The following is a 12,129-nucleotide window of genomic DNA, read 5'->3' as shown; positions in this document are numbered from 1 at the left end:
GAGAGAGAGAGCATGAGTCAGGGGGCAGGGCAGAGGGAGGGGTAGAAGCAGACTCCCTGCTGAGGAGGGAGACTCCCATCGCTGGGATCAATCCCAGGATCCTAGGATCATCAGGCTTCCCAGTCTATTGAAAAAAACATTTAAAGAAAATAAAGTATATCCATGCAGAGACCTCTTCTGAAGTTTCATTATTCTAAGATTTTCTGTGTTTACATAGGAATTGTTGAAAGTCCATATTTCTGGAATAAAAATGTGTAGCAGCTGAAAAACGTATGCATAGAGAGAAATAGAGTGAAATGTTCTTAACATGAATAATTGAAACTTTAAATATACTAATATATCTTATATTTCTCTTGAGTAAATGATAAAGGGAAATACATCATTAAACATTCTTTTGTAGAAAAAATATATATAAAGATATAAGTCCATTACATGGTGACTGTTTTTCTCTTGGAACAAAAAATACATATTTTTCTTTTTTAAATATTTTATTTATTCATTCATGAGAGACACAGAGAGAGGCAGAGACATAGGCAGAGGGAGAACTGGCACCTCGCAAGGATCCTGTGGGACTCAATCCCCGGATCCCGGGATCAGAGCCCTGAGCCAAAGGCAGACGCTCAACCACTGAGCCACCTAGATGCCCCCATGTCTCTTCTTGTGTTGCCACTGACTTTCCATAGGCTATTATGAACCCCTAACTAATTAGAACTTTCATACTCTATTTGGCTATAGGATTTTGGGTCATCTTGCCCACTTAAGTTTGGAAGTCTTATCTTCAGGTAATTTTTTCCAGATTCCAACCACTCTGTGTCCTTCTAGAGGCTGAAGATCTTTAGCTCTCCTTATTAACTTCAGCTTAGAACTAATCACATTGCATTATAGTTTTCTGCTTACTTTGTATGCCCCCAGAAGTGGACTGTGGGCATGGTCTTACTCATCTTTACATCCTTAGACTTTACATCCTTAATGTGTGCTAAATTATTGGCTCAGATGGCTTCTAAATGTAAAATTATTTTTTACGAAGATTCATAGGTAATACATTACAGAATCCATATAAGAAGCTTACTCCAATATATTAGTAAAAATACTACAAACATAATAAGTTGTTGAACTTACTGGGCAACTAGCAATGTGGAAGGACACATTTAACAATTTTGATCTTAGTTTCTTTCTCTGTAACATTTGGCAATATGACAACAATAACATTTACTCATAAAGTAGATCTATATATATAGTGATTTAAAATCATTATGACTGTGAGTTTGACTACTTATTTAGGTACCTCATGTAAGTGATATTATTGGCTACTTATTTAGGTACTTCATATAAGTGATATTATGAATCTTTATATATTTGGCTTAATTTATTTAGTAGGAGATCCTTTGGTTTCGTTCATGTGGTCACAAATGCAAAAATTTCTTCTATATAAAGGCTGAATTGGGAATCCCTGGGTGGCTCAGCGGTTGCACATCTGCCTTTGGCTTAGGTCATGATCCCAGGGTCCTGAGATCGAGCCTGCTTCTCCCTCTGCCTGTGTCTCTGCCTCTGTGTGTGTGTGTCTCTCATGAATAAATAGGTAAAATCTTAAAAAAAAAATAAAGGATGAATAACATTTCTGTGTGTGCGTGTGTGTGTGTGTGTGTGTGTGGTGCATTGCCTTTTAAAAAAATCATTTCTCAGTTCATTGGCACTTAGGTTGTTTACATATCTTGGATACTGTGAATACTACTATAATAAACAGAGGAGTGCAGATATCTTTTTGAGACACTGATACCATGTCATTTGTATAATACCCAGAAGTGGAATTGCTGGATCATAGACTAGGAACTAATTTATCTTGTTTTCTAGAGGTAAGCAAGATAAAGACATAAGCCTGCCTAAGTAAGCTACGATGAATATTTATTTCTGTATGTTCTGTGTATGCATACATGTTTTGCAGAGATTCATTTTCTAGTTATTGAGTAACCACATGTAAAAATATTAAAAAAATATTGAGATGTACAAAATATGGAGGCATGGGAGGTGAGTACATAGAGTTTAGGAAGTGCATCATTTTTGTATATTCATTACCTGGACTGAAGATGGATATTGGTTCATTATGGTGTGAACTGATCTGAATAACTGAATCATTCAATTTGATCACCTAAGATAAAAAGAAATAATATTTTATGGAGAATACTGGTTCCAAATTTATTTTAATATTATTTTCTTTTGTCAGAATTCCTAATTCTTTGAGTTAAAGGGTATTGTTCCTAAACTGAAAGTAAGAATTATCCCGTCAAGCAAAATCTAATATATGAAAAAAAGTTTACTTTTTGGAGTAAGGAGGTAGCCTCTCATACCTATGGTTGTGCCATTGAGGTGTTGTAAAGATCTGGTTCCAAAGCACCACAGAATATTATTTTATTTTTATTTTTATTTGGAAAAGAATTCTGTACTGCAATTAAAATGGCAAGTTGCATATAAAAGTCTTTATACTTTACAGTAATTCAGGTTACAATTTCAATTCACTGTGAAACATATCTGGACCTGATTATATTTTTAAAATTAGTATCCTTCATACACACACACATACACACACACACACAACCTGGGATAGATTATTTTTTAAATAAAATTATATTATTTGAAATGGTTAATGTCATATTTTCTTATTGTGGGCAATAAAATATCTTAAAAATTAACAATTAGTTATTTTACAGGATTTTTAAATGCCATATTAATAGAGGTTTGTATTTACCAGAAATCTATATGCAGAGTAGAAAAAGAAATGAATTAATTCCCATGGGGATGTTCATGGAAAGCCGCAGAATATTAAAAATGTGGGTTTTCTGAGAAAGCAGCTTCTAGCCAGAATAGGAGAAAGAAAATAAGAGAATAGTGATGTATAAAATACTCTGTGGAATGAAAGAGGGAAACATGTTTGTGTCAATTCTCAGGACTATACCACTCTAAGGAGAGGAGGCTGGAGAGAAGTCTTATGTAAGGGAACTAGATGATGACGTGTTTTCACTGTGGCTACCATCCTTTCAACTATACTAATGATCTACAATAGCTATCTAGGCTTTGGTGACTGTATTCTGTCAAATTTCATGCAATGCTGAAGAAAGTCAGCTTCAAAGGATTAAAATTTGGGTGTATTATCTTGGACTTTGTGATTAATATGTTGTAACCAAATAGTATTTAATCAGCAATCAGAATCTATAGTGTGAAAAAAAAAAAAAGGAATCTATAGTGTGCAGTATGTTAAGCACTAGTCACTTGGATATCAGGCTTTAGAAATGTAACTAGTCTGAATTGAAATGTATTCAATGGTAAAGTGCACAATAGATTTTGAAGATGGTACCAAAAAATAAAGAAAACAAACTCTCAATAACTTTATAGAATTACATGTTGATGATAACATTTTGGATAATAACATTAAGTAAGGTATATTTCTAAAATTTATTTGACTTATTTCTTTTTAGCTTTTTAATATGGTTACTAGCAAATTTAAGATTATATATTCGCTTAGTTATATTTCTACTGGATTATACTGATCAAGATTTTAGCCAGAAATAACATCCCCAATGTTCTCTCATAATTGGACACATACACAAATGAAAGTTTATGATGAGACAAGATATTATTACTAATTTACTAACTTCTCAAACCAAAAAGATGACAAAGTTTACTCTGAGATTAGGAATGTAATTTAGGAAGGATAAACTGTTGGATAGTAATCATGCCAAACTGGGAAACCAATCAATGTATTTGGGAGTATCCCCTAAAAAGAGGAAGCCCAAGAAATACCTAAATAAAGTTGCTAATGAGAAAGCAATTAGTAAACTCATCTTCCATAGATAACCACATTCTTGGAAAAAGTTATTTATTAATGGAGGAGTGTGTTCAGTACTATACCTAAATGGTTAAATGAAGATTTTGGCCCTATTTGATTATTACTGATTAGATAACCTAGATTTGGTAGCTGGTGTTGTGGAATTTTACCATCCTGATGATTTTTGGAACAACTGTTGATGTTTATTTTTTATTAAAAAAACCATGTGATACTTGCTAATAGAAATAACATTAGGAATGTTATTCATCCTATATACTACTAAATGCCGCTAAAATGCTGCAAAACTGGTGATTTGGGGAAATATCGTCTTACAACTTTTGAAAAATGTCTTTTTTCACCAGTTGCTTTTCTTAATTTTTTATTTGACTACTGTTGACACATAATGTTACATTAGTATCGGGTGTACAGTACAGTGATCCAACTGCTCTCTATATATGCTATGCTCACAAGTGTAGCTACTATCCATCACCATACAACTTTATTATAATATCATTGACTATACTCCCTAAGCTGTGCTTTTTTTCCTCATGACTTATTCATTCCATAACTGGAAGCCGCATCTCCCACTCCCCTTATTTTGTGTCTTCCTCTACCCTTCTTCCACCTGGTAACCATCAGTTTGTTCTCTGTATTCATAGGTCTAATTCTACTTTTTGTTTATTTGTTTATTCATTTTTTTCTTTTAGATTAAACATATTAGTGAAATCATATGATATTTGTCTTTCTCAATCTGACTTATTTTGTTTAGCATAACACCCATTAGGTCCATCCATGTTGTCACAAATGACAAGGTAACATCCTTTGTTATAGCTGAGTAATATTCCAGGGCCTGTGTGCGTGTGTGTGTGTGTGTGTGTGTGTGTGTGTGTGTGTGTGTGTGTATGTATGTATACATATCTTTCTTATCCATTTATCTATGGTTGGGCTTAAGCTACTTTCATATCTTGGCTATTGCAAATAATATGCAATAAACATAGGAGTACATATCTTTTTTTTCACTAGTATTTTCATTTGATTTGAATAAATACCTAGTAGTGGAATTATTGAATTGTATAGTATTAGTCCTTTTATTTATTTTTTATTTTTTTAAGATTTTATTTATTTTTTCATGAGACACAGAGAGAGAGGCAGACACAGGCAGAGGTAGCAGGCCCCATGCAGGAAGCCCAACGTGGGACTCGATGCCAGAACTCCAGGATCATGTCCTGAGCCGAAGGCAGACGCTTAATAGCTTAGCCATCCAGGTGTCCCATATTAATACTTTTAATGTTTTGAGGAATCTCTATGCTGTTTTCTGGTGTTGTGCTAGCAGCTGAATGAACTAAGACCATTTTTAATGGTTAGACACTTTATTATCATTGTTCTTTAAAGATGTTTATATTTCTTTAAATTTTCAGTGGAGTGGCTACACAAATTTAAAAACTAGGGAAGGAACAGATTTTAATATGTAGACTGAATTCAATAAACATTATGTGGATAGTGGAATAGAGTCTGGTTTGTACACTTGTGAAGATTGTCAAATAACAGTTTTACTGGTATTTTCCATGTTCATCTGATTATTTTGACACCCAATATACATCGTCAAAAGTTTTATATCATTCTGATATACTTTAATCCTGGATTTCTCAAGTAGGATAAAACTTAGATTCTTAGAGGCACCACAGTAGTTATGTTCGTATGAAGAGCTGCTCCCTTTTATCTGAGTGTTTAGAAATACATTCAAGACCTGTAGGAAGGTAAAAAATAAAGAACTAACTCTCCAAGCTTGACAATTTCAGAAATCCATCATCTGACTACTGCAAGGTAACCTTATACAAGACAGCGAACCAATTAGTCCTGTCACTCATCGACAGCTAAGTACAAAATGGATTTAAGGTTAGAGCTCTGAGATAGATTTAATGCATGACTTAAACAGTATGTATAATGGTACAGTGCTACAATGAATGACTGGAATCTTTGGCACATTTCTGACAAAGTGACTGATGATTGACAACAAGGTGTAAGGGGAATTTAGACATGATAGAAATGGGTCAAAGTTCATTTTTGTTCCTCCATTCAAGTAGTAACAAACTCTAGAAAACTGTCAGAGCTTAATTTTATTTTATTTCTCTTTTGTAACTTAGTTGAGCCACACAGCAGCAGTTTGAGACTGACAAGCCTAGAAGGATGTGGTCTTCCTGGTAAAATGTGAAGAAACAATTTTTCTCAACAACTATAATGAAACAAAATATTAAATAAGACCAGAAGACTTGGATCCTAATCATAACTATGACACAAAGTACCTGTATGATATGAAGTAGCAGAGTCATTTGTTTCCCTTTTACAGAAATAGAAGAAGAGAAAAATGACTGAATAACCATGGAGTTTCTTCAAGTTAAGGGAAAAAAAATATTCCCCCCCCAAAAAAAAGCCACAAAACAACAACCCACTCTTCTACATCTTAACTGCTTGCTTTTGAAACTCTTGTTGCCACATTCAGAATGAACTTTGAACAAGATAATTCATTCAGTTAAGTTTTGAGTTTGAGCCCATGAGCCAATGAGAAGAAATTATACAATGAAAATATGGCAAACTAAAGTGTTTGCTCTTTTCAAGAACATAATAGCAGAATTTTTTGGAATATAAAGATTATTTACTATAAGTTTACGTAAGCTATTGAATCTATAATGTTTCATTTATCAGAAGTATTTTGAATTATGCTACAATATCTTTAAAGTAAAAAGCATAAAGACTAAAATATATGAGCAGACTCTATTTGCTTTCTATTCACATAGCATTTTACATTATTAATTGCACCTTGAAAACAACAGTCAGAATATACCAAAACGCGAATTCACTTTGAGTTACAGTTTGATGGTTTTCTTTAATCACGAGGGGTCTGAATAGTTATTTTTGCAATCCAATGGCTTGGAAATCTGTTTTAGATGAGGGGATTTAGCTATCCCTTTTCCCATAAAAATGAAAATAATTGTTTTTGAAGCTTAAAGGTTCAGATTTAATCAAGTTTTTAAATGAACTGTGACAAAATAAAAGTATTGTAAAAATTGAAATAGAATGGTTTTGTCTAAATATGCTGTATGATTGAGCAAAATGTATTATGATGATGATCATATACAAAATCTATGTTATCAGCAACAAGAGACAGCCTCTTGAAATAAGAATGAGTTTTTACAGAGAATAATAATAGTCATATATACATATATAGAAAGGAATTTACATGTAGATAACTGAAAAGAATGCCCATATGTCCAAATTAGGTTAAAAATTAGAAGAGATATTGAAGGGTAACATAGAGAAAGGTTATTAATATTAAGTGGAATATTTTCACTTCATTATTTTGTTGAAAATTAATCACTACTTAGGTCTAAAGTGTTACCATTGTTCTATTTTTATTTTTTTTTCTGAATATCCCCAAGCCCTTCTAATCTGTTCTATCCATCTTGTATACACTCAAGTTCATTTCCTATCCCATGATATCCCATGAGTCATTTTCATAATTGTAAGTCATCACATCTTACTATTTTTTTGCTTAAAGTTACTCAACTACCATTGTACACAAAGTAAAAATCAAATTCCTATATCCTTGTTCATTATCAGGCCCCTATTTATTTAACTTTGTATCTTAACTGTGTAATACTCTAAGACCTAAAAATATTGAACACTTTTCAGTTCCCTGCCTATTATTTTTCTCTATTCTCTTCAAGTAAGTAGTTGCTTGAAAACACTTCCCAAACCCCATATCTTTCTTAGCTAAGTCCTTCTTCCATAAAACTTATGGCCATTTCTATCAAATCATTTTGTTATATTTAATGAGAAGTGACTGTTTTTAGATAGTTAAAAATTTGGGAATATGTTTGCCTCTCCTCTTCCCAATATCTAGTCCAGTAGTTAAATTATAATAGGTTAAATTATTATACATATAATAAATATCAGTTATAGATTAATGTCAGTCATTTATTACCTTCTGATATTGATCACTTCGGTATCATCATGGATAAAGTGAAAAGAAGTTAATGCACAAGCAGTGATGGCAATGAAATAAATAATATATAAGAAAATATTTTCTAGTACAGATCAACATATATATTATTCAGATGTCCATGTGTATGTATTTATTATATTATATTCCTTATAGTCATACACGATTAAAACATGTCTAAAAATGAGATAGGGTTGATCCATAGATTATCCTTGTTTAATTCACTAAAAAAACTTTTTGCTAATAATGTATGACAGACTTGATCTTTCTAGCTTACTAAAATAATCTATTTAATGAAATTGTAAATTACATCAGCAAACTTAGCCTAAAACTCAGATTCAATTGTATGATTATTGGCATGTAAGCATGGCTCTGTTAATTTTAATATATAAATGAGCTAGAAAGGGAGTAGTGAATTTTGAGTGATAAAAATTATTATATATATATATATATATATATATATATAGGATGTTTTTAAATTTTGAACTTTAAATTACAAAATTGAAAAAAAATTAAAAATTATTATATTTAACATAACTTTACTGGATTGAAAAAGGCCTACTTGATGTGGATATTGCAAGATGTACAAATAACTACAAAATGAGCACTGTTAACAATTACTTTATTCCTATTATATTTACATTAATGACAGGAACATTTTCCTGAAATTCAGGCATTTTGTCTCCTAAATATATAAGTAAACTTTACATCTTTTAATTTCTAATCTTAGAAATGTTAATTATAGAAAATATTAATTAAATAGCTATTATGATTTACATTTTATCCATTAATATGCTTGGTATGTTATCTGCTGCTAATAATTTAAGTTAAAAAAAAGCTTCAGTGCTTTTTTTCCTGCTATATTTGTTTCTTTTATGCATTCATCAAATTTTATTTGACCTTTAGATATGTCAACTAAATAACTGGATGACAGAATTTCAGGTAGATGTTTTGACATATTTTCTGAAGCCTAGCTTGGCTGTGTTTATTCATGCTAGCTTTTTAGTCAACATGCCTCCAAATGTGCATTCCCATGATGTCTGAGAAGATGTATGTATCATCAGATTAAGTTATGACTGCAAAAAGTGAAATGTTGTTCTCATGCTGCTAAGAAGTGACATTCAAAATATACATTATTCATCCTTCACAATGAGCAGATTCACTTATATATTTTGATTCAACATTTCAAATGGATTAAAGTGGAACAACAGTCTTCCTTAAATATGGGATTTAGCCTTGAAAATCCTGATGAACTCACTTCATTACATGTGAATACATGCTTATTGTTTAATCTTTAATTCTGTTTAAAAACATAACTGAAAACAGTCTAAAATAACCTTTTGAAAATCCACATCAATACATCCAAATATATTTGTTAATGTGTTAGTGTGCAGATTCATTCTTTTTGTATCACCTTTTATTTTGAGCCAATAGGTGAAGAGCCGTATCTCCATTACCACCATGCAATATGTTTTACTGAATTTGATTTTATAACCTTGATAATTTAAGCATACCGGCATATCTAAAAATATAAATATTTTTTCTTCTTCTAAAGGTTGGAAAAAGTTTTTGAGAAGATTCTGTCTTTCTGATGAAATACAGCATTATAGAATGTAAGGTATTTGGGGAGTGTCAATTAATATCTTCCTTCTCTTCTTAAAAACCATAATTTGAGTGTAAAAAATGCTAGTGTAAATGCACACAATGTAACTCATATTATTAAAAGTATCAGAAAATCTACCTGTAGATTTTAAATTAGATTATTCACTTGACACATTTCAACATTAAATAAACCTTGATATATGCATGGAGACAAAATAAAGCAGGAGATAGTACTAAAACATGTTTGTTTATGATTAATACAGAATTAATTATTTTGCCCACCTGAATAAAAATTCACATGGAAAGCTCCATGAAGTAGGACAAATATACTCCACCCTTCATTACTAGAACTGTGTTTAAAAATGCTGTTTTAATTATATGGTCTCATTCATTTGGTGAATAAAAAAAATAGTGAAAAGGGAATAAAGGGGAAAGGAGAGAAAATGAGTGGGAAATATCAAAGAGGGTGATAGAATATGAGAGACTCCTAACACTGGGAAAGGAACAAGGAGTAGTGAAGGGGAGGTGGGTGGGGGATGGGGTGATTGGGTGACGGGCCCTGAGGGGGGCACTTGACGGAATGAGCACTGGTTGTTACGCTCTATGTTGGCAAATCGAACTCCAATAGAAAAATATACAAAAAAATGCTGTTTTATCAGTAACTTGAGACTGTTGATTTTTTCCACATCATTATCTTAATTCTTTAATGCTTAATATGTATTATTTATTAGTTATTTTTATACTCAAATGCATACTATTTGCCAGGTATTATGATAGTTTTTAATCTTTCTAACTTCCTCTTCAGGCATATACATGCACACACAGACATATTTTTTGCATTATATATATCAACTATTCTAAATTTTTTTCAAAAATCTATAGATACACTTATTACTTAAAAATTCAGAATTTTCCATTGCAATTTAAAAATATTTTACATATTTGCATATTGACTTTAAGTGTATTTTTCCAGGGACGCCTGCGTGGCTCAGTGGTTGAGCATCTGCCTTCAGCTCAGGGCATGATCCAGGAGTGCCGGGATCGAATCCCACATCGGGCTCCCTGCGTGGAGCCTGCTTCTTCTTCTGCCTATGTCTCTGCCTCTCTCTCTTTGTGTTTCTCATGAATAAATAAATAAAATCTTTTTGAAAATTAAGTGCATTTTTCCAGAAAAAAACATGCAAGATTTTCCTTAATAATATAAATTTTAAAATTATATTACTTTTCTTTATGAATTTTAAATCTTTCATGATTTCCCACTTCTTTTCTTTTTATTGCCAATATTGTTGTAGCAAAGTTGACAGGAGCACAGGTAGTGATACAAAATGAATCCCTGAGGAAAACATGATTCAATTTCATGCTTGAATGTTTACCTAAAAACTAGCTTATTAAATAAGGATACGTTTTAAAAATGGTTCAAGTGGTTAAAAAAAAATCATAACTCAAAGGAAGAGGTAAGATGAAAGGGAAATGTCTTCCCCTTAATCAGGATTTTTTAACATAAATTATTAATTCTTAGCCAAAATAATTCAGTGAATGGAATTCTTAATACCTAAATGTGATATAATAGTTATTTTCTCAAAACTTTCTCATCTAAAATATATCTCAAGTATTTTGCAAAAACAGTAAATTCAGAAGTGTATGTAATGCCAGATCTTCCATACGTCACTCATACACTTGTTCCCTTCAGTTTAAATGTAATTTTCACTGCCTCCTAGTTTTCTCCAATCTCCTCCAATCTAGCATAAATATCCCAGCATATTAATCTTTTGAAGGACTACTGGAATACAAAATCAGAAACTTGGAAGTAAGCACTTTAAGAAAAGATTTATGCATGTCTAGGACAATAATTTGCCATATATATGATGGTAAATTAAACCATCCAAGCCAAGATGGTCATACATTTCATGATCATAATACTATTTTTAAATTTGATTGAGTGAAATTATTTTCTCCATTTGGTGAGGGCTTTTAGTCATTTAATCATTTAGAAAAATTATAAAGGACTTTGATGTTAAACATTTTCTTGATGTTCTGTGTATCTTATTTTCCCATAATTGTGTGCAGAGAGTGAAAATGATCGAGTTGATTTTTTTTTTCTTTTTCCCATTGGAGAGAAATTAAGCTAAACTTAACAGATTTGGGAGGCATTAGTTATTTCTACTTCATACAAAATTTTGTCAACATAATATATTAAAGTGACTATGCTCTGAAATTAATTGATTTATTTATAAAATAGCTACAAGAAGAACTTTTTGCTTTCATAATTTTACAGGTTCTCAAAGTAGATTTCAACAGAGCTTGTGAACTATGCAGGACAATTTGTATATCCACTTTACTGATTAGGAAACAGAGGCAAAAATATTGAATTGAATTATCCGTGGTTATATACTTATAATTAGTAATTTTTAGAAAAAAATCAAATCTTGGCCATAGTCATCTAAGGACCTAAGTTGCATTTATTCATTTATCTAATTATTTTTTCTCTTAAAGATGAATAAATTCCTTATTAATAAACTCCCTTGTCTTATTTTGCTTTATCTCTTTTGATATTATGTTCCTCATAATGTTTTCTAAAGATTAAATAAGAATGATAGTATTAGGTACAAAGTTTTTGCAGAGTACCTGGCACAGGGCACCTGAGTGGCACATTTGGTGAAGCATCTGACTCTTGTTTTTGGCTCAGATTGTGATTTCAGGGTCATGA

At 31.6% G+C, this 12,129-nt stretch overlaps 1 protein-coding gene across 1 annotated transcript in view; it reads left to right on the top strand.

The window, feature by feature from the left end:
- The window catches only part of LOC144287850 (small ribosomal subunit protein uS2-like), a 77,279-nt gene extending 66,708 nt beyond the window's left edge, over positions 1-10,571 (top strand). The window contains exons 2-3 of the mRNA XM_077855241.1: positions 9,376-9,433; positions 10,396-10,571. Coding sequence (XP_077711367.1) covers positions 9,376-9,393 — 18 coding nt within the window. The 3' untranslated portion in view covers positions 9,394-9,433; positions 10,396-10,571. The remainder of the gene's footprint in view (positions 1-9,375; positions 9,434-10,395) is intronic.
- Positions 10,572-12,129: the final 1,558 nt, after the last annotated feature.

The sequence above is a fragment of the Canis aureus genome, chromosome 17, assembly GCF_053574225.1.
Source record: "Canis aureus isolate CA01 chromosome 17, VMU_Caureus_v.1.0, whole genome shotgun sequence".
In the NCBI taxonomy this organism is placed as follows: domain Eukaryota; kingdom Metazoa; phylum Chordata; class Mammalia; order Carnivora; family Canidae; genus Canis; species Canis aureus.
The sequence above is the reverse complement of the archived record's forward strand: the minus strand, read 5'-3'. Positions and strand labels throughout refer to the sequence as shown.